General features: G+C 34.6%; 2 protein-coding genes across 3 annotated transcripts in view; one reads left to right on the top strand and one right to left on the bottom strand.

The window, feature by feature from the left end:
• The window catches only part of LOC110443348 (ubiquitin-like modifier-activating enzyme ATG7), a 21,003-nt gene extending 16,955 nt beyond the window's left edge, over positions 1-4,048 (top strand). Inside the window, exons 16-20 of one of the 2 annotated variants that reach the window (XR_002462101.1) lie at positions 203-287; positions 986-1,066; positions 1,538-1,660; positions 2,692-3,032; positions 3,153-4,048. Coding sequence is in view for 1 of the 2 variants with exons in the window: in XM_021487526.1 (XP_021343201.1) it covers positions 203-287; positions 986-1,066; positions 1,538-1,660; positions 2,692-2,739 (337 nt within the window). In the remaining variant the exon portion in view is untranslated. Of the gene's footprint in view, positions 1-202; positions 288-985; positions 1,067-1,537; positions 1,661-2,691 lie in introns of both variants that reach the window. The other variant, XM_021487526.1, reaches the window with a different exon arrangement.
• A 4,761-nt stretch (positions 4,049-8,809) lies between these two features.
• The window catches only part of LOC110443337 (protein kinase C delta type-like), an 86,022-nt gene continuing 70,750 nt past the window's right edge, over positions 8,810-24,081 (bottom strand). Inside the window, exons 8-18 of the mRNA XM_021487510.1 lie at positions 23,782-23,813; positions 23,349-23,434; positions 22,170-22,299; positions 21,623-21,768; positions 17,173-17,343; positions 14,470-14,643; positions 12,017-12,108; positions 11,111-11,306; positions 10,625-10,813; positions 9,938-10,078; positions 8,810-9,444 (exon numbers count right to left, since the gene is read on the bottom strand). Of these exons, the coding sequence (XP_021343185.1) occupies positions 9,301-9,444; positions 9,938-10,078; positions 10,625-10,813; positions 11,111-11,306; positions 12,017-12,108; positions 14,470-14,643; positions 17,173-17,343; positions 21,623-21,768; positions 22,170-22,299; positions 23,349-23,434; positions 23,782-23,813 (1,501 nt within the window). The 3' untranslated portion in view covers positions 8,810-9,300. The remainder of the gene's footprint in view (positions 9,445-9,937; positions 10,079-10,624; positions 10,814-11,110; positions 11,307-12,016; positions 12,109-14,469; positions 14,644-17,172; positions 17,344-21,622; positions 21,769-22,169; positions 22,300-23,348; positions 23,435-23,781; positions 23,814-24,081) is intronic.

Here is a 24,081-nt window from a genome sequence, read left to right as displayed (position 1 = left end):
GATTAATGATGAACCAATGATATTTTGACAGTGGGATTAATGATGAACCAATGATATTTTGACAGTGGGATTAATGATGAACCAATGATATTTTGACAGTGGGATTAATGATCAACCAAAATATATTTTGACAGTGAGATTAATGATGAACCAGTGTTATTTTGACAGTGAGATTAATGATGAACTAATGATATTTTGACAGTGGGAAAGCTGAAGCAGACACGAGTGCTAAAGATGAACATCTCACCAAAGATCTGTCGTGTTCTCTGGGATTAGTACCTCACCAGGTAGGAAGGACATAGCTAAAAATTACAATTGTTAACTTCTAGGATGCTTTAATCTACCACATGTTGACTCCGAGATCGATTTGTCAACATCATGAACATGTTTCTGATTATTTCTTGTATCAAATATTTCAATGGTATTTTTTCTATCTAATATCTTGATGCTGTTTTTGCCCAAGGGTTTTTGTTTGCTTTGATACAACAGTATGGAGTGATGTCAAAGTAAAAAATATATACTGGTATTCCTTTGTGATGTCAGGGGTTCAAGACAGCCTAAACAAATAGAAAATCTAGCACTGGGATTTTGAATATTTTACCAGATTTCTTGGCAGAGGTAGAAGAGTGTGCAGGCTGTCTTATAGTATGGTAGCACATAAGGTTTGTTGTTTAATACGCCAACATACTGCCTCCAGCACACACACATCAAAACATACATAACACACATGGTAGGGGCATGCCCTTAACTCATTCACCCCTGAAGACACATTTGAACTCTTCCAATTCAAATGTTGGAATAGTTCATTATGAAATTATGACCTTCTGTTAATAGGACGCTAAACCTGATAAACCGAATCAAACCAAATTAATAAGCTTACTTTTTGCGAATTCAATACTAATGAAATTTCGGTGTAAATGATGTGACTATGTATAACTTGTTGTTATATTTTTCGAAACTGATTTGTGCTTTGTGTTTTTCCCAGATCCGTTGTTTCCTGTCTAGGTATAATCAGCTACTACCAGCATGTAGAGCGTTTGACAAATGTAGCGCCTGCTCCAATACGGTCAGTACCTCACTCTCAGGGAAACCAGACAAAGAAATCGTTACTAGATAAAAAAAAAAACTACTTCAAAATTATTTCCCTGGTAACAAATACTTTTCCAAGTGTTGATATTTTTAACACTTGGTATTCTGATATGAGAATTTAGATATGTTACATAATTGTTTAAAATTTTGTGCTGGTGAAATGTTTGGCTGTAAAAGCTGAAGAAAAACTGCTACTCACATCTTTTGTGAAATGATTTTTTTACTAAGATATATGTTAACCTTTTAAGACTGGACACTTCAATTTAATTCATTTTATGTGAAGAAAGCTATGTTCCAATTCAAAAAAGGATTGTCCCAAAATCAGCAATTCCTGAATATAGGCAAGTTATATCTCTAGGAATACAGAAAACATTTATACTTTAAGTCCTTGTTTCCTTAATATATCATGTGTTTCATTAATTGGATTCAACCTTTGACCTTTGTGCAGGTTGTGAATGCTTACAAGAAGGATGGTATAGAATTTCTGCTCCGGGTATTTAATGAGCCGAGCAGTTACCTAGAGGACATCACTGGTCTCACACAGATGCACCAGGAAACCCTCGACACAGAGGTATATACACCCTGCTAGTTTTACCCCTGTTAACACAGGTAGATACACCCTGCTAGTTTTACACCTGTTAACACAGGTAGATACACCCTCTTGGTTTTACACCTGTTTACACAGGTAGATACACCCTCCTAGTTTTACACCTGTTAACACAGGTAGATACACTCCCTAGTTTTACACCTGTTTACACAGATAGATACACCCTCCTAGTTTTACACCTGTTTACACAGGTAGATACACCTTCCTAGTTTTACACCTGTTTACACAGGTAGATACACCCTCCTAGCTTACACCTGTTTACACAGGTAGATACAGTATGTAGAACTTTATACACAGGTAAATGTACAAACACCTTTATATATAGAAACTCATGCACATCAGGTATATACATGTAGATCTAGATGTGTAATATATGGCAGCAGAAAAATGCATGCCATACTGGGGTTCTACTGATCGTCCACACTGTAGATGGAAGCTCTACTGATTGAGCTACCTGGTTGCTGACGATCGACCCAGTCCAGCTCCACTTCAGATGAACACATGTATTGCCTGATTAGGTAGGATATTTGTAGTACCGTGTGCTATACCAGCTGTCTGATACTCTATGATATGAAACATTCATACGTGAATTCTTTCTTAGTGTATGATTAATTAAATTGCTATAGATATTGTAGTCCACTGGTACTCCTGAACTGGAGCTACTTTTCCCTGTTATGGTATGTGTTCTAGAGGGTCTAGAACCTGACATAGACACACTAACCAACAATTTTAACATCCGAAACCACAAAAATTAAAACTGTGAAATGTTCATATTACACAGGATATTGTATCATTTGAAGCATAAAGGTGTTTTATGATTGTGTGTTTCTACCCAAAATATCAAATATGTGAGGAAGTTCAGTTCCGAGATGTCTTGATAATGCTGGCTTAGTCACAGCTGTACATACCATTGTCACAGAAGTAGATGTTCACCAACCCAGTAGACTGGGAAAGTCTAATTGATATTAACAACTCTTTTGTTTGTGTTTCTTCAGATTCTGGATTTCAGTGATGACGATGACAGTTTTATGGACATGTCATGACAAAAGCCATTCATCAACAGAAGATAATTATCCAATCTATACTCTAGAGAGGTACAAAATCAGATGGGACTCTAGGATCAATCGTTAGGTGTTTTATACAACATCAGATGGTAGGACCAATCAGTAGAGCTGTTTTATACAACATCAGATGGGAAGACCAATCAGTAGAGCTGTTTTATACAACATCAGATTGGAAGACCAATCAGTAGAGGTGTTTTATACAACATCAGATGGGAGGACCAATCAATAGAGGTGTTTTATACAACATCAGATAGGAGGGCCAATCAGTAGAGGTGTTTTATACGTCAGATTGGAGGGCCAATCATTAGAGGTGTTTTATACAACATCAGATTGGAGGGCCAATCATTAGAGGTGTTTTATACAATGTCAGATTGGAGGGCCAATCATTAGAGGTGTTTTATACAACGTCAGATTGGAGGGCCAATCATTAGAGGTGTTTTATACAACGTCAGATTGGAGGACCAATCAATAGAGGTGTTTTATACAACGTCAGATGGGAAGACCATTCAATAGAGGTGTTTTATACAACATCAGATGGGAGGCCAATCCTTTGAGGTGTTTTATACAACATCAGATGGGAGGACCATTCAATAGAGGTGTTTTATACAACATCAGATTGGACGACCAATCAATAGAGGTGTTTTATACAACATCAATGGGGAGAACCAATCAACAGGGATGTTTTATCAGACTGTTGGGACATTGAAGATGTAACTCTGGTGGACCAAATGTGGCTCCAATATTGTGATATTGATTGTGACATTACCTATAGCTATACTATTTTAATTTTTAAATTCAAGTCAGGTTGAGCACATATCATTACAAGCAACACAACTGTTTTGTCTAATGTATTGACTTCAAGATTATCAATCCAGATTTGCATAAATCTTCAGGTTCAGAAGTATATAAAGATACCAAATCCATAGATATACCGTGCTGAATAACAGCTGAATACTATAATGTCAGTTCTAATGTTAGGTTACTGTGAAAGTGGAAAATAGCTTCAATTTATCAGTGTGAAACTGTCTAGTGTTTGCAGCAATATCTTTATTAGTTTGTCAGTGTTCACCTGTATGCCTATTTATGATTTAACAAAAAAAAAAACTTTTCAAAAATTTGATAAGTCATACCAGTGTTGTGAAAACTATTAGCAAATATCTACTTGATAGGGATGGTAGGTGATGCTTTGATGTAAATGTCTTACAAATCTTTGTCAAATTGTCTACTCTTATACCTCACTAAAGTCTGGAAACTGTCGTTGTGCTATATAATAAAAATTGTCATTTGATTATTAATTTGTTGATATTTCAGAATGATGAGTGAATTACAAGGTCACATCATCATTTAAAGTGTTAGTTTAGGGACTGCTGTGAACCGATTGTCTTATCAGGTATACAATACCAGTTCATTTGGGTGGTGAAGCAAGTCATTTGTCCGCTTTGTTTGCCTACACCTTATTTAGACCTGATGGATGTTTGTTTTGGGGGTATGTTAACTACAAAAAATTCTTAAACTTTAAAAAATAATTAGACATGGCTGCAGAAGTGTGACAGGAATGACTCACTGTGCGTAGGTTATAATACTACATTCTCAGACATGCTAAATCAACTCGAGCCATACAGTATACAATCCCGATTACGTAAAACTTCAACTAGGTTAAAACACTAATACTGGTACCGAAATTAAAGACGATAGCGTTTCCAAACCCCGAGATGTGAACATGGTTCTATCCATGGCCCTTTTGATGCTGTTCCTATAATTTGATGTTGATGGCATACGCACTTGCCAACTTTTGGAGATTTCCACAGGGGAGATTCTGCATGATCAAAAGTAAAACATAAATAAATGTGTGTACCTGGTAGATACCCCCTACACACAAAGTAACCCTTTAATTTATATGACATAGTATGATTTGTTCTTTCAGATGAAATCATTAGATCTTAGAATATAGGGATAGCTTAGCAAACTAACTAGTTGAGAGTACATTTAGTTAATTCAAGGGTCTAAAATCGGGAGTCTCCCTCCTAAATAGGGAGAGTTGGCGGGTATGGGCATATAAGTACTGAATTGGGACCTAACGCGGTAAAGTACGGACAGGTCCATGTGTACAACACATACACTGACCCTACTTTGTATTGTAGACAGTACATGTACATAGATATGTGTTTTCCTTATTTAATCATTTCACTTTAACCAAAAGCTCAAATGAGATTTGCCATTACGATAATTTGTCTGTATGTAACTGTTTGATGTTTTTGATATGGGACTGAATATGATCAAAATTCAGGTCGTAAAGGGTAGGAAAGAAGGAAAGGAATATTGATAAAACAAAAATTCCACTCAGCCTTGATTGGATCTCATCTCATTCACCCTTGCACATATGGCAGCCTCCCAAAACACACACGCATACACTACACACATGCATCTCGCACACAGGGGAGGCCGTCCTTTAATGACCATAACTGTTGAGAGGACATTAAACAATACTAAACCAAACTAAACCAATCACCCCTGCAGACACATTTGAACTCCTCCAATTCAAAGCTTAGAATAGTTCATTATGCAATTTCAGGGGTGAATGAGTTATTTAGATTTTCTTGATATCAATATATTTTAATGGAATACAGCTGTCCTTCACACCGTCAAACAATACCCCTCTCCATGTCGTTGTTGTAAAGGGAGATAACTTAGCACAATTCACAGGTAGAGGTATGATTTGTAAGGAATAACCTTTGAGGTTTATTACCTGAATAAATATTCTCCCAGATTGGTATTTTTAAACAGTACTTTAAAATTAAATCTTCGCATTTTCCTGAACCTGCATGGGCAGTCTTTGTCAAAATCCAAAAAACATATTCCATATCGCTGATTTGGAATTTTAAGCATCATTGAAAAAACTGTCAAAATTGTACCAATTGGGGTAAGGTCATGTTAACTGACAAAGGATAAAAGATCAAAGAAACACAACACTCAAACGTATATAACAGTTATTCTTCCATCTTTATTCATATATACAATAGGTATTCAACATTTAAAACCAATTATTTTTTTCCATTCTATTGACATTAAAGCATCTCATTCTTAGGTGAAGGAATATATATATATATATATATCAAATGTGTTCTAAATGGATTTATGTATAAAAATTGTAGATAAAACAAAACACAATATATTTGGTGAACTCATGTTAATAAGGTATATTTGTATATACTTGGATTTCTCGAATGAGCACAAGTTATGTTACTTTGAGCAAGCAGCATGATGAATTAAGATACATGGTGTGCATTGCAAGAATGTTGTAAAGAAAATATAGGCAACAATTTCTATCAAATATAACTAACATTGAAATTAATTTTTTATATTTATAGTAAAACTACAATCATTAAAAAAATCCTGATACTCTTCAACAACAAAATTCAATCTTACATTTAAAAGAAAAATAACATCTAAAAAAAACCACTGACACATCACTGTCAATTTTTGAAACATACATTTTCTACTGCTTCCTGCTTCAGAACTTATAAAAGTAAGTATTATGATTCAATTTGCTTGAAGACCTTTATAATTTGTGTGCAATTCAGATTTGTTATGTCCAAGTTTGTATTTGACCTGTCGCACATTAATGAGCTTCTTTAGATATCTTAACAAATTTATACGATCAATACCAGAAATAAAAAGTTGTAAAGAACATTCAAAAATTTAATTAATAAACAACATCACAATTACATTGGAAATAAGTATATCATATATTATGTCTAGATTAGTATATTTTAAATACAAAATGTAGGTAAATTGTTGCTGATAAGTTGCTGTCATTCTGAATATTGAGGGTAACACTACATAAATTGCCACACCTTGAAAACTGTTAACTTGCTGTTCACTGTTCCCTCCTTACAATGGATACGATAAAACTGAGACGAACTGCCACTAAAACGACAGTCATCAGGCTCAATCCTCCGTTACTGTTAATTAACTTATACTGTCAGTCACAATTAAGTCACCTCTCCCGATCAGATGCTGGTTCAGTATATTCTAAAACATGCACTTCCACAAAAAATATGAATTTGTTATGAAAATGGAAATCTTTAAGGTCTGAAGAACACAGAACCTGCGCAGGGAGTGCTATATACATAAGGAATCTATCTACGCAAGGAATGCATGTGTATTTTACAATATCCTCTCTGAAAGATTTGTACCTAGACAATGCTACAGGTTAACTTCCCTTCAGAAAATTTCTACTACTTGAGAAATCCCCGATAGAGACTTTAGGAATATAAGGATATTTATTTTACATTCATGTCTAAGTTAAAGTTCAGTCTATTGTTTTATTTCAAATTTACAGGTAATATATTAAAACCGTTTTAAGGTGTACCTACTATCAATAACTTGTAAAACCTTGGAGATGGTTTCAGTTAACACACTTGTTCAAACCGTATGGTGTGGAATTCTTGTTATTTCTTAATGACATGCCACGAAAACATTCGTCTACTCTCAACTTCAAATTTAAAACCGAACAATTATCTTATGAAACATTGCATATGAAAATTATAATCATATCCATTTTTTTCTTTGTCATTACACAAAAAATATATTCAAAATTCAAATTGTTATAGAATTAAAAAAGTGAATTAAATGTTTTTATTAAAAAAAGTAAATTCAAAATATCATTAACAGTTTGGTTGAATATCCCCACCACTGAAAATTCCATACTTAGCATTCATAAGCAATCACTATATGGAATGAGATAAGGATCTGATTAGCCAATCCGCATAAAGATTGAATTAGCCAATCAGCATAAAGATTGAATCAGCCAACCAATAAAATGATTAGGACAGCCAATCAGCTAGCAAGGTGATACCTCATGTAAAACAGTGCTACACAATAACACAAATAATCACTGGTCTCAAGCTGGGTCTAGGAATATTTTTGCAGAATTAATCCAGATATCTATTCATTCACAAATAAAACAGTCATAAAAATGCCTCTGTCAACACACACCAATTACCATTATGCTTTTATTCAACTGCAGATTATTTTGGTAACTTTGAGTTCATGCTGAATAAAAAAGTAAAAAAAAAAATCGTGAATAAACATGTCAAATTAGAAGAAAATGTGAAAATTTGTCAAATATGCAAAACAGCAATCAGCTATGAAAAATACAAAAACAAGTAATATCTGTTAAACTTGGTAAGGATTTATCAACTGGACTTGTTTCATATAGAATTTTTTTTAAAATTAAATAGAATCTATGATAAAATGGAACATTTTCAAATAAAAAAAAACGTCATAAAAAGTTAAAAATATCTCTCACAAATATACCACAGATTATCTAAGATAATGATGATAATTTCAGAAAAAGATAAAACATTGCTTTAAACATTACTTATTTCAGAGTATATATATACACTGTTTCAGAATATACCAGATTATAGTAAATTCTGTATCGCATGATAATACACATAAAATGTAATGGGAACGGGCTGTTACACTTAAAACTTGACCTTTTAACGACCTTGAATTGTGTGTAACATTGAAATGATGACCTAAAGGAAATGCATTAATTATATATCCTGAAACAACCCCTATATAACATTATATATTGGATAACATAATTATGTTGTCACAGGTGTGATATACTTCATATAACAGAACAAGTTGATTGTTGGTGCTATTGGGCATAACGGTACAATCAGGTCTGCGGTAGTTGACTGCTCTTTGAAAAGCAAGTTAATGATGTAAAATGTTGACACAGTATCTCACCAAGTGTTCTTTCTGAAATCAGACTTAATGGTAAACATATGAGTATATATGTAAGTTGTCATCTTGTCACTTGGTATCAAATACAAGCCATTTCTTGGATCAGCTTACAACTAGAATACATTGATGTATTGATTGTATTGATTTGTTGAAGCTCTCCTGTTTATGAAGGTAGTAAATGAGCATAGTTACTTTTCTTTTAGTTGTCAAGGGAACAAATTACTTATTTCTCATTGCCAGGTTCCCTTTAGTTGTCATGACACACATTTCTTCAGTTATCGATTAGTCTCCTGGTACCATAGGGACCATAGTGTTGTATGTTCCTGTCATGTTGACAGGCGACCACTAATTTAAAGTGTTTGTTGGTCACTCGGGAATCACTTCAGTTACCATAGCTACAGCAGATGATATCAACCACGAATCACGGGACATAAGATATTGCAATATTCTTCTTCAAATCTCAAACATCAGAAAACACTCTAGGAACACTTCCATATATCTTAAGTCCAACTATCGCCTTCAAAACACATTTTCACATCATTGATTGGTGAAAGGCAATGGCTTCAAACAAAACCAAGCTTCACCAGGAAACCGCTGTATGGTAAAAACCAGAACAGGGATCTTAAGGATACAAATCGATCAAGAATCTCAATATTTTCATTCAAACTGTCGTCATAGAATCACATTGTAATAAGTCTGTATGATTAGTTCCTCCATTATTCAGTGATATGAATGTTAAATGATTATTCCCAGGTCCAGAATTAATCCTAGAGAATGCTGCCCTCACAAAGCCGATGAGCTCGTGAAACTGAAACCTGTGAACACACGTTGATCCATGGTCTTTATTAGGTCCTTGTCTGGAGGAGTCAGATTTGGCTTCTCGGCGGTAAAGTCGGAGTCAAAGTTTGAGAAATCGCTATCGCTTTTCTGAAAAGTAAAAACATTTTTAAGTCAAACATTTAATGATGAAAAAAGTGTGAAATTATATTTGTCTAATTATTTATTCAGTATGAATAGAGGATCTGTCATAAGTTTCCCTTCATATCAGATTTATGATACAAGTTTTGGTTCTTTCATGTTTGCGAGCCTCTGGCGAGGAAATATGAAAAATCCAAAGCGAGTTTCATCAATCTAATATAAAGGGAAACGAATGACAGATTCTTTTTATCATATAATACAAAGTAAACTGTATAACTGTGATCTGAAACAAATATTTTGCACTTGGCCGCCTCTGAAACAATGAAAATTGCGTCGGCTGATCACCATCACGTGACATCACACAGATTGTTCTTATTCGATTGTGATGTGATTTCCGCAGTCATATTACACATGTTACATGAACATAATTTATGTGATGGCTTTATGACACTGCATAACAAGGTATTCATATGATAAAGTGATTTAATGTTAGTAAACTTACGATCTTTGGTCTGAACGGTGGTTCCACTTGTCTGCCCTCCATGCGTTCCCAATCGATGTTTTTGAAGAATGGCTGTGATTTTATTGGCCCAGAGGTACAGCCAGGCATGCCCATCCTCTCATTGGGCTGTCGGATGAACAGCTGAAATCAAAAACGGAATTCTTAAATCGTAGCTCACTCAAATACCAAATCAAGATTTATTTATCTGCCGGTAGCTCACATTGGTGTATCCAGGATTCTGAGGGAATTCACACATATTTCAACAGTACTTAAAAAGTAGTAACAGTATTTTACAGTTGAAATTCTCATTTACTGCTTTTAAAATATTCAACTTCACTAAAATGCAATCAAGGAAGATAGATAACTCTAACAGCCCTGGTTATATAGAGAAATTAAAAGAGTTGTCTCCCTGCATATACAATGGATTTATAAATGGTTCTCAAAGCTATCATTTATTATTGTTGACAAAACCATGGATTAAGCTTCATTTTACAACTTTGAACTGCTCCTTGCAAAGTTAACTTGAAGTAAAAATTCTCATTCCAAAATAACATCTGCAAGAAATTCTCTAAAACTTTTTTTCAACCAATCTATTTCAAATTTCAGGTCCTAATTCTCATTTTAATTACTAAATTTAACTGCCCAAAGAGAAGGAAATTCCAAACTTGGCAGCAAAGTATAACATACCAGACTAAGGATTTGTGCAGCTTCCTTTGGCAGCCATCTTGGATAGTGTGGTGTGTCGTGTAGAATGGAGTGGAAGAGATCATCCTCATCGTCACCGTGGAAGGGAGATTGCCCAATCATCATCTCGTATAGGAGGACACCGAAGGACCACCAATCAACAGACGCGTTGTATCGCCATCCCTTCAGGATCTGTAAATAAAAATTGTCAACAAATTCAGGATTTCAATCTAACTAACAATTTATGACAAGATTAAACCTGATTTGGTTGTTGAATATCAAATCTCAACTAAAATGAACTAGTACTGTCAAAATTTTTGTTTAAAATTTATTTCAGCTCATAGAAATATGGTTATATGACAGTTAACTATCAACTCAAAAGAAAAACTTGTGTACACTCCATAATTTTTAAAGAAAAGTTGAAATTAGTTACTCTTATGTATGGTTATGTTGAAAATAAATATCTCTTTTGTGAATTATTTTGTTTACCTCCGGAGCAATGTAATCTGGTGTGCCACAGAAAGTCGTCGCCTTGTTATCGTTGAATACAGCCTCTTTGCACATCCCAAAGTCAGCGATTTTGATGTGGCCGTCACGGTCTAGCATGACATTGTCTAATTTCAAATCTCTGTTGAGTAAATAATGCAAAAAGAATGGAAAAAGCAATNGGTGAACATAACTCTGTCTCTATGATGAAGCGGTGAACATAACTCTGTCTCTATGATGAAGCGGTGAACATAACTCTGTCTCTATGATGAAGCGGTGAACATAACTCTGTCTCTATGATGAAGCGGTGAACATAACTCTGTCTCTATGATAAAGCGGTAACCATAACTCTGTCTCTATGATGAAGTGGTGAACATAACTCTGTCTCCATGATGAAGTGGTGAACATAACTCTGTCTCCATGATGAAGCGGTGAACATAACTCTGTCTCTATGATGAAGCGGTGAACATAACTCTGTCTCTATGATGAAGTGGTGAACATAACTCTGTCTCTATGATGAAACGGTGAACATAACTCTGTCTCTATGATGAAGCGGTGAACATAACTCTGTCTCTATGATGAATCAAAGCCCTATTTCAGTGTGCAAAACTCCACCATCTTCAGAGGTACAATTTGTACTCACATACAAAATTTGGTGAAAGTAAGTGACGGGGAACAAACTACCCCAGACAAAGTTACTTTGTGAACAAAGGGCCTTAACTCTGTATATACATGTAGTACATTATTAATTACTTGTAATGGAAACATTTGGAAAATAATTGTAACCATAGCAATGCATTATAATTACAATTTACTCAAGGTCTAGTTTAAAGCAGAAAACCACAACATGGATGTGTGTATTAACACACATCTGGTAATGTAACAAGGTACTTCTGAGGTTTTACTTACTGAGCTCGGGGGATATCAAACTTTCCAGATACTTGTATATGGAACATCAAGTCACCACCATTTAGGTACTCCATAACAAAAAACAGGTGACTCTGTGGAAAAACAGCAATAATTAAAGTTATAGGTGGGAACATCGACAGTTTATTTCTCTACAACATTAAACGAAAGCAAACAAATAAGAAAGACAAAAAGATTGTTTTCCATTGAAGGTATTGTAAGGTGAGGGCTGATATAGATAGGTTATCATGTAGGCAAACAGCTGGAGTATATTTGATTACACTTGAAATATAAGTAGCATCTTAAGCAAGTATATGATAAATAGGTAATATCACATATGTGTGTTTGACTGGCATATCAGATTGCATGTATGGATGTATTTCAGGAGGGCTTTAGCGTGAGAGCAATAAATCTACTCTTGCAGTAATTTGGTGCACTCTGAGGCGTCGGACGAGGACAGAACACAGGTATTGTATAGCTTTTATTACAATGGTTCTGTATATACATATCATAATCTCGTCATTAACATGCATTAATGTTTCATTCACTTCTCAGAAACTTTAACAGAACAACAATGGTGGTGACAACACAGACGGAATAGTGACGTCACACTACCAAAGTGTCCAATCGCTCTAACATATTTGGAGCTGTACTTGTTTCAATTTGTTGATTCGATAAGTTGATAACAAACCGATTAGTTCAAGACAAACATGACTTTTGCTACTGGGGTTAATACACCATTGTCTGTATCGGTATACAATGTAGTAAGGTTTAGCAGGTATATGTTATAAGGTATATTATCGGCCAGGAGTAGAAGTAAGATGTTCCATTATAGAAAGGTGGTGGAAATGACATTTTTTTACAGTAAAGTGATCATTAACTCATTCACCTCTGAAATTTCATAATGAACTTTTCCAAACTTTGAATTGGAAGAGTTCAAATGTGTTTTCAGGGGTGAATAAGTTAACAATGTAGACTTGTTCTCGATTACAATGACCCGAGGTAAAATATATTGAAAAACTCTTACAAGACTGGTATATTAGTTCATTTATCAACATTTTTTGCTAAAGCATAGTTGATAAGGGCAATTGTTTAATCAATACAGTATATGGAAATATTTTATTATCATATTAACACATATGATATGACTAGAAAATGTATATGACATCTATGTACACTCACTTTGATGGAAAAGGAGCAAAATGTGAAGTGTAACCAAAGAAATGGAGCTAATTACAAAAGTCCTACTAAAACAATGGTTTTTGATGCAAAAGTCCTACTAAAGAAATAGTTTTCAATTCAAAAGTCCTACTAAAGAAATAGAGCAAACATTGAAGTGGTTTATATATAATTTCACAAAGTTGCAAAACATTTCCCATGTTATGACAGTCATCTGATTATAACCATTTATATCTTCGAGGTGTCACACCACAGTTCTATAAACCTTGCAGCAGTCTGATGAATCCTTGACAGTTGTCAATAAAAGTGGACATGTGTGGCTAACACCAGGTTCTAGTATGGTTTTGGTCTAAGCTGCTGTGCAAATATTGAACCATAACTCTGAGAAAAACCTTATTTCCTATTCAATAAATCTTGTTATATCATGAGCTAATCTGTGAGCTATCTGTGCTCATGGAAGTCATATTTACAACTCTGCAGCAATAAAACATGATGCTTATCTGAAATCCATCAAAAGACAAACTTGCTTGGACATAGATGGCCAGAAATTGTCCAGAATTAACCAGCAAAGTCACTCAAAGTCACCCTATCAACATACAACTTCCCGTAATGTCAACATTAACGCCCAAATTCAATTTCCGCACCATTATCATAATAATAGTATTTTTCATAAATCAACCATGGGATTTCTCAATGGATAATCACAACTTCAGAACAGAAAATCTCCAGGGTTCTGTACAACAACTATAAAACTAGTACATTACAATAACAACAATAATTCTAAAACTATCAGGGCTAGAATTACTCTGCTATTTACTATTTAGTTCCTTTGTTGTGTGTTTTGTGTTGTTTTGTCAAAGTTTAAAATCGCCTCATTGATGACACATACAATGGAGCACACGAAAAGGCTGAGAAGTTAACACTAAATGTGAGACGGCCCAAGGTATTTCCTCCTGGCTTATGTTTCAAAAGGAAATGCTTTAGATTTACATTTAGGTGGATTTAGTCATAAAATCAAACAAGGAAGAATATTGCAGTATTACTTCTTTGTTATAACAATAGTTTGTGCTTTAAGTTATCTCACTTAGATCCCATAATCCCGTATTTTCTAATTGTTATCAATGATTGTGTAACCACTTCTAAATGTATCATCAAGTACCTTCTCTGAATTATCATTTATAAAAGAGATTTGATAGCGTTTTCTATTGTGAAACTTTTTTAAAATGGAGGTACATGTCACGGGGGTCTGGAAGGTGTTTTTTGAGGTGTATACTTACGGGGGTCTGGAAGGTGCTGTGGAGGTGGGTGAGGTAGGGGTGATTACAACCAAGGGCCAGGACTCGCTTCTCTATCAAAGTACACTCCACATCATCATCCTCCAAAACCACGTCTTTCTTCAGCACCTTGATCGCAAAGAACTTCTTCTGACCTTTCAACTCGGCCAACATGACCTGCCAATCAAAAGAGACAAAATTTTAACAATCAATTAAATAATTAAAATCTTAGTCGTTGGTTTGTCCTTGCTTACACCAGCAAGTGATAAATGTTACATGAAAGAATACAATGTATACAGGAATCAGTGTTAAGGTATGAATGTGTTTTAGAGTGTCACTGAAGATGACATAAAAATGGTATTTTCAGGTAAAAATATAGCAATCGCATCACTATAAAGGTCTGTATGAGACCTGCAATAATTCTGTGCATGTCTGTGGTAGTTACCTTGAATATAACATACATGTGATTTAGTCAATGTTTCCAGCATGCTCACATATTTGCTTTTGTGAACAAATAGGTTTCCATCTATCAGACACTTTGCATATTTGCTTAACACTTATTTGACCTTTGATCTTCGGTTGAAGGTTACAGTGACCTAGTTATAGCATTGCACACTTTCCATGCATGATGGAGATATTGTTCAAGTTTCATCAACATTTCAGCAATTGCTTTAAAATGGATGTACCAGACAATCCTTCAATACACACTTTGCAGTTCTGACCTTTGACCTAGAGGTGAAGGTTATCAACAATTGCAATGTTATGACCATCTTCCTAGGCTGATGTTTCAGGTTTAATCATAATAAAAGTTATCACTTGGACAAGATTTTGCTGGAAAATGTTAACCTTGACCTCATGGTGACGGTCAGTGACCTAATTTCAGTAATAATGTACACCTTTTGCAGGTTAACTCTACAATTCAACAAAACATCTTTAAAAGTTTAGAAGTTATGGCCAAGAAAACCTTTTTTGGGGAATTTTACTTCTTTTCACCTCTGACCTTGAAGCACAGCAACAATTTGTCTCCCATCATTGGAAGAGGAGGAGGACGAGGAGGAGGAGACATAATTATGGGATGGCATCAATATAAATGTTAGCACACATTCAAATTACAGCTGCTGACTGTCATTTGTGAAACATCAGCCATGTACTGATAATTGTTTTCATGTCTGATAATGATTGCAATCTGAGCACCATCCTTAATTCATTAACGCTGACAAAATGATAAGAAATCTTTGATCTGTCTTTGCTAGTGTTAGTTGTTGCCCTCACCATGGATACAGCTGTGAACGATTCCTAGTAATTATTGCCACATAATTAGGACATAGTTAGGAGACGCGTTATACAGCCATTTGGATAATATTATGTTCTACTCATCTAACATGGACCATTACAGAGTAACGTGGACCAATATAGAGTCACATGGACCATTACAGTGTAACATGGACCAATACAGAGTAACGTGGACCAATACAGAGTAACGTGGACCAATACAGAGTAAAGTGGACTAATACAGAGTAACATGGACCAATACAGAGTAACGTGGACCAATACAGAGTAAAGTGGACCATTACAGAGTAACGTGGACCATTACAGAGTAACGTGGACCAATACAGAGTAACACAGAGTAACGTGGACCAATACAGAGTAACGTGGACCAATACAGAGTAACGTGGACCAATACAGAGTAACGTGGACCAATACAGAGTAACGTGGACCAATACAGAGTAACGTGGACCAATACAGAGTAACGTGGACCAATACAGAGTAACGTGGACCAATACAGAGTAACGTGGACCAATACAGAGTAACGTGGACCAATACAGAGTAACGTGGACCAATACAGAGTAACGTGGACCAATACAGAGTAACGTGGACCAATACAGAGTAACGTGGACCAATACAGAGTAACGTGGACCAATACAGAGTAACGTGGACCAATACAGAGTAACGTGGACCAATACAGAGTAACGTGGACCAATACAGAGTAACGTGGACCAATACAGAGTAACGTGGACCAATACAGAGTAACGTGGACCAATACAGAGTAACATGGACCAATACAGAGTAACGTGGACCAATACAGAGTAACGTGGACCAATACAGAGTAACGTGGACCAATACAGAGTAACATGGACCAATACAGAGTAACATGGACCAATACAGAGTAACATGGACCAATACAGAGTAACGTGGACCAATACAGAGGTCTCCCTAACTGTCCCTGTAGTCAGAAATGATGCACTATAAACAGTTGGCAGTTATATAATGCACCTACAACTTGTTACTGGGGTTTTACAGCTAAAATATCACAATTCTTTTTGGAGATTTTAATATTGTATAATTTTTCGTCAATTTCTAAAAAATAAAATATTGAACAATGAAAACTGTTTTTTTCTCTCGATAAGTCAAAAGAGATAAAAGGTCAGATTGCATACTTAAAAAAAAAATCAATTATCATTCTATCATTTTATGTCTGAACTTTCTCTCATTCCATGACACCTAAAATGGTAACAAAAATTTACAGGAAATTCCCTGCAGAAAAGGGCTTTAGCGTGAGAGTGCATTTTTTTTTTTTTATCTTTTTATCTTATTTGTTCTTTTGTGCGTATTTTACTTATTCAAATATTGACAAATAAGTCATTGAATAAATATCGCAGAAATAAGCATTCAGAAAAGTTAAAAGGATGTAGAACATTTCTATACCTTTCCAAAGCTGCCTTTGCCAAGTACTTTGAGGAAGGTGAATTCTGAAGGAGCAAACTTCCTCTTGGGGATGCCAGCCCTGAGGGGAGGGTCCAGTGGAGGGCCACCACTCTTATCCCAGATCTTCTCATAGCTGGGACTGTCTTCATCGGAACTATCCTCAGGAATTAACTGTTATGGGAAAAAAAAGGGAAAAACATTTCGTTCAAATCATCACTGAATATTCTCATGTGACCACATAATCAGTGTCACAGGAAAGCTTGCATAGAATTATTTTTGTAGTAATAATTATGCTGATTTGAACTAAACGTGTTTAACGCAGGAACAATTAGACATGAAAATAGTGTCATAACTTCATTTTGACAATTTCAGCCATGTGATTAAATCAATTTCAACCCTGTATGGAGAAAATTACGATTAGCACTCTCAAGGTCATACAAAGTAAATGACGAAAACACTCTTCTAAACACTTCTGATATACAAATGTAAGTACATGTACAGATCATTACAATACTTTCAAAAACTGAGACAGATTTTGCTACAGTAAATCAAACTTATTGTTCCACAAATGTATATACACTTATACAAACAGCCACAGTAGAGTAGTAGGGATGTATTTGCTCTCTTATCATGATGCAGGTTATTCCTCAAGATTTATCAGGGATATTTTTACCAGGTATGCAAGTTAACCTTGAAAGGAGGATCAATGCTGATTTCAGTAAGAAATTTCACATTCTACCGCATCAACGGTGTAACAACATTTATCATTGGTCAACAATCAAGGATACTGGGCGACAGACCACTCATGTGCCCCCCGACAGACCACACATGTGCCCCCAGACAGACCACACATGTGCCCCCGTAATACACACAGGTGTAAGGCTGTTCCCTAACCCATCACAATTATAACTAAATCTACAGCTGCAAGTTTTCTGACTTCAAGGCTTGCTCTGGCATTAAGCGCAAAATGAGGCGGCGACACATATTGGATCACAGGACACGCTTTTGCAAAGGGTAAAGAACAATGAATTTAAATATTGAATTACCTAGATCTTACCATTTCAGACACCTACAACGCATTTTGTCACATTTTATGTGGTAGAATATATATACATGTAATCAATATATGGTGGAATATTTAACTAAGATTTCGAAATTATTGGGAAAAATAAACACCAGCCTTTCAACATTCTCTATTTATTTTTTCCAACAGTTTCTTATCCTTGTTATATGTTCATATGACTTTATAAGGAGGGGTCCTCAGTAATGTTTGTCTCGAATTCTTGGTATACCAATGATAGTACAAGTAAACATGTTTTGAAACAAAAAGATATTTCGCTTGGATATTTTTTTTGTCCTTCTGAATTTTCCAAAATCAACAATGGATAATTGCATAAGAATATGGGTTTATTTTACATGTAGGCTGCATTCCCATATATTTGTATATTTACATTCCAGGTTATCATACCGTGCTTGCAGGAAAAGATTTGTAAATATTTTTTAATCTAATTAGTAATCATGATGGTGGTACGTATTTGTAAATTCTCAAAATCAAAGGGTTTTGTAATTGTCACAAATATCTTCTATTCACCCTAAAAATATGCCGAGACAAAATAGAAGGCTCATGGTAAGCTATTTGATCGGTTTCTGGTATAAAAATCTAACCAATCACTAGGCTGATACCTGTCCTTTGAATGTTACAGAGGAGCTTCACCCAACTTCAAAGCCTGTTGATTTTACCATCAAGCTGCCATGCCATTCCTTTGATTTATATTCATCAAAGACATCAGACAGGTCTAATACTTATATCATCCTTAAGCCTTCGATTTCGTCAGGACAAATTCCAGGCGAGCAGAGAAGATAGGTGTGTCGAAGGAAACCTTGGGGTTTTGAGGACGATCAATTATGTGCATTGGACTTGTAATTGGTCAAAGAGCATATGGACAAAGACGGGATCATTTTATAGGAACAGTGACTTTGAGAATATAGGGCAGGTTTTCTGTACCCTATCGTAATTAAAAACTCTTTATCTATTGATGTACATAATAATTATCACATAACTAAAAAACAGTAAGTTTTGTGAAAACACACCACACATAATCACATGATTATAAGTCAACAAATCCACTCATAATTAAGAAGAAATATGAAGAATTTAAGATTTTTTAACAAAAAGCCAAAGTTATATGAGAAATCCACACAGTAAAAAAAGAAAAAGATTTATGCTTTAATCAATATTTATCAAACACTTTTATAAAAACACACAAAAGCTTCCTAAACTTTTTCTACCTCTCTCACAGTATTTAAAATAAATATCTTTCTAATAGGAAAAAAAGTATTGCATCTTATTCCATCTTTATTTCTTGTTTCTTTAGAAATGAAACAATTTTCAAAAAAGAAGATTCATCGAAGGGCTAGAAAAGTGTGATCTAGCTTTTATTAGTTGGCATGGCCAGATTAAGATAAGTTTGTGTTACTGAAAGCCAGATCTCTGTGCAAAAGCAGTGTTCCTCCAAATCTAATGAACAATTGTTCTAATATATTAGTTTAAAAAATTCACTTGCCAATCAGAGTATATTGAACGTTGAATTTCAATCAAAAATAAGTTAGTACATTAATCAATTAGCTCTGCTTTAGTGCTCGAGGCCAGAGAGACTTGCACTGGTCAGTTCTGACCGCTACCTTTAGTGCTCGAGGCCAGAGAGACTTGCACTGGTCAGTTCTGACTGCTACCTTTAGTGTGATGTGTAAGATGCTTTGGAGTAAGAATTTCGACATCATAATTGCTGTTAAAACTATATTTAGATATTGTTTAGAAAGTGAATAAAGTACATAAAAAACTGATAAATGCCCTTTAATTACAACACTGAAAGCTGAAAAAAACAGTAAAACACCAAAAATTGCTTGTTTACAATAAAATTATTATTTTGATTTTGTTGAAATTTGACTAAATTAATCATTCAAATTTATTTGGAAAAACAACAATTTCTGTTTTTGTACATTTATTTTTTTAAATCATTACCGTTTTTCTTCTAATAAATTTTGTTTTTCAAACACAGAAGGTGATATGCACAATACATTTCTATCAAATTAAAAAAAAACATTACTATAATGAAATCTTTTCCTTGACTGCTCTTGAGCTAAATAAAATTTCAATAAAAAGTATTCACAGACAAAATCTGACAAATATTCACAAAATTGCCTGGACTATCCCACTCTAGAGGGTTGTGAGGTGTAGAAGGAAAGACAAGCTTTGGTAAACGGCAGAGTTCAGTGAGTGCACTACAGAGAAAATTAAACACCTTGAAGATCCAGATTTAATTGGACTCAATTGCAATACCTTATTATGTTTGTCTCGGTTTGTTCCTTTGCCAGATTTGGGTACCTAGACATAGTACATTTACACAAGAGTCATTACAGTACCTTCAGAATCGTATCGAAGCTCACATGTAGATGGACATAGATTAAAAGGAGGGTTGTCAATATTAAGATATTGATGGGCTAAATTATAAAGTATAAAAAAAAATAATGAATTAAAAAATTAAAACTTTTAAAAGTAAATTTGCTTAAATATATCAAATGTGACTTTTTTGAAAATGTTTTGTTACAGAAAATAGCAATTTTACTATTTCTATATCAAAATATAGATAAAATCTAGGTATCCAATCAGCTGGAGACTGTTAAGATTTGTTTGTTCAATCTTCAGCCCTTTAAATCATTTCTATCGACAATCCAGCTTTAACAGTCACAATTGACTTAAAGATATATATGCTTTGTTACACATTACCACACCATTAAGGTGATGTTAGAGTTATCTCCCATTAGAACCTTTCATAAGCGTTATTGAAAAAGTTTTATAATATAACTTAAATTTATGACAAAAATTCAAATTACCAATCATAAAACAAATTTTACAGATTGTTTTTTCTCTGCAACATTCTTAGGAAAATGATATATATATCCCAGTAAGGTAGCATATATGCTTAGTCCAAATGTTTGAAACTACAACACCCTGAAACATACCATTGAAATGAACTTAAAATCCAATGTTCATAACATGTTGTGAGTCTGTGATCATTAAGTATAGAGCAGCTAGAACACTTTTCTCTTTTTGTGTCATTATAGTGACAAGCATTAGTCTATACATGTGGTGACGTGGTAAGCGTATGATAGAAATCTTTTCTTGCCTTTGTTTTAAAGTGTGAAGTTATCTCATTTAGCCACAATAGTCATGGTAACAAGCAGTTTGATAAAACAGTTTCCATGGATACTGCTTATACAAATATGCTGTTTCCATGGTTTAAGCATTTTCTTTTTATAATTAAAGCTTTAAAGATTACAGAAAGTATAATATCAGGTAGAATTACTGTGGATTCAGTCATTTGAAAATAATACAAATCTGTCTCCATAGTAACAGTCACATGATGAGTGAACACCAATCAAAACTTACATTTGTGGTGGAGTTGCTATTGGGTAATTTAACGGCACCTGGTGTTTTCCGAACTTCTCCGAGAGCTTCTGCAAGAAGTTTCTGATTGACTCCGCATAAATTTGGCATGAATTTCTCACATTTCTTGTGGCAGTTGACTCCACAAACTATCAAAATAAAAACAAGAGTGAAAGTTTAGAGATATTACTGCATGGAATTTCAAGTGTTTACCATGTCGGCCATCTCCAACACAACTGGAATCAACAAATACCTTCCTTTGTGGAATGTGAATGTGGCATCAGATTAGTGTTTGACATTTGTAGAAATTCTTTTAACTTTCCTTGACTTTTCGATAACAGAAACTGTGAGTCTGTAAGTGAATTGGGACCTTAGTATTTCATCCCATTTTAGGTAGCAAATATCATAATTTTTTCGATAAGGACTAATATAATAGCTCATGCTCAAAATCTTCAATTAATCAACTTGATCAGAACAATTGTGATCAATGTTACTCATGAGATAGCCTCTATCTGAAACCCATTAAGTCCTTGACCTTTGACCTACTCACCTCCACACTTGAGGCCTTGTCGGAAAAGGCCATACAGAAGAGTTCCGCAGTGATCACAGAAGGTGGGAGACATGTAGTTATTGACCTTGAACTTGTGTGGGACATTGATATTGAATCTCTCTGACATCATCTGTAAAGTAAAGGAAAATGAGAATTGAATTAGTTATTCATAACATCATTCACACCTGAATAGCTTGCTCAGAGAAGGCATTTTCAGTCGAGACATGGTGATGCCACACAGACTTAAGAAATCACTCAACGGAATTTTACTTTAAAAATAAGCTATTATCTTCCTGAGCTTGATTCTATAATCCTGCAGTGTTTCTCCTGGGTATTTTGGGAACATTCACCAACCTTAATTAGATTGACAATCTTTGACAGGATTTTTAATCCATGTTTTTCAAATGAGTTTGAATTTCTCTAATTTAAATGAAAATCATAAATATTTCACTAATCTGGAAGAAACTTAAGTAATTTAGTTCCAGTGTAAAAAAAAATAAAGAAAATAGTAAAAAATAATAATAATATGGATTTGCAGATGAACAGGTTTGCTGTACTGCTTATAACTGTTGTTGTAATGTTAATTTGGCTTCTTGTTTAAGGTAAAAACAAGGCATGGTATGGTGAACCACCCATGATCCCCAGTGAAAGGTTGTAGCTATTTTGGTATTATTATTCAGATTAAACAATTAAGGAAATAAACATCCTTAGATACATAAGTACAGCAAGTTTGAACAAAGGTGAAATAGCAAGGGAGTTATACTATGGGCAAATAAACAAAGGGCCATAACTCTATATATTGGGGAGCATGAGAACAAATTTCAGTTTGAAAAACTCTACCATATAAGAGATACCTATATACAAGATCTGGCTATAGTAGGTGACAGAACATATGAGATGGGCCCCAGAACTGACATATGTACAGACTAACGGGGAGTACACCATAAGAAGACTAATAAATAGAGGAGATAAAATTCCCTTTCACAAAATATCAAGGAGGTAAAAAATACTGATCCTAAATATATAGGGAGGGAAATTGTAGCCTTGATACCTGTAATGACCTTAACATATAGGGAGGGAAAATGTAGCCTTGATACCTGTAATGACCTTAACATATAGGGAGGGAAAATATAGCCTTGATACCTGTATTGACCTTTTCACTATGACCTTGACACTGACCTTTGTTTCCCGACTGTCCTTGGCACTTCCTGGACACTGTCCAAGAATTTTGTCGTGACATTTTTTGTGGACTGCACAATTACACACTGAAATATACAGGAGAAACATATAAATTATCTAAAATTCATTGTATATTGATATATAAATAATTGTGATAAGGAAGTGCATGCAGCCAAGGAAAGAAGGGCTATGGAGACACTCATGTTTGTGTATCGACAGTAAACTTTTTCATGACACTTGAAAAAGGATTTTGAAGTATGTGTATCCATTATATAAGTTTAAATAAAACACCAGGAAGATATGTGTCCAACTCAAAGGCCTGACAGGAATATTTACAATCCCTGGACTTTGATCCCACAGTAAAATTAAATACCAGGTTGTTGAAGCATTCCGATAAAGACTATAAAAAACTTTAAATTCATGCCATACTTACTTTTGCACTGATAGCCTTGTTTGTTTAAACCCCTGTAAAAAATATAGAAGCCATGTTATACAACCTATAGATTATAAAACAGCCTTGATGTAAAATGAGCTGAACTCAGAAATAATGGTGTTGTTTTCATGTAAGATTTTTATTCTCTTGAAGCTTCTTTGTTACTTTAGTAGTCATGCAGAAAAAGAACAACGATGGACAGTTGATATCAAGACCTCTATTTTCCCTATGTTTTGGTGGAAGCTATCTAATTTAAACAATACTTGTTTCCATAATTGATTTCTACGTAAGCTGTCTGTC

Source organism: Mizuhopecten yessoensis, unplaced genomic scaffold (assembly GCF_002113885.1).
Source record: "Mizuhopecten yessoensis strain PY_sf001 unplaced genomic scaffold, ASM211388v2 scaffold716341, whole genome shotgun sequence".
Lineage (NCBI taxonomy): Eukaryota > Metazoa > Mollusca > Bivalvia > Pectinida > Pectinidae > Mizuhopecten > Mizuhopecten yessoensis.
This window is presented reverse-complemented; position numbering and strand designations above follow the sequence as displayed.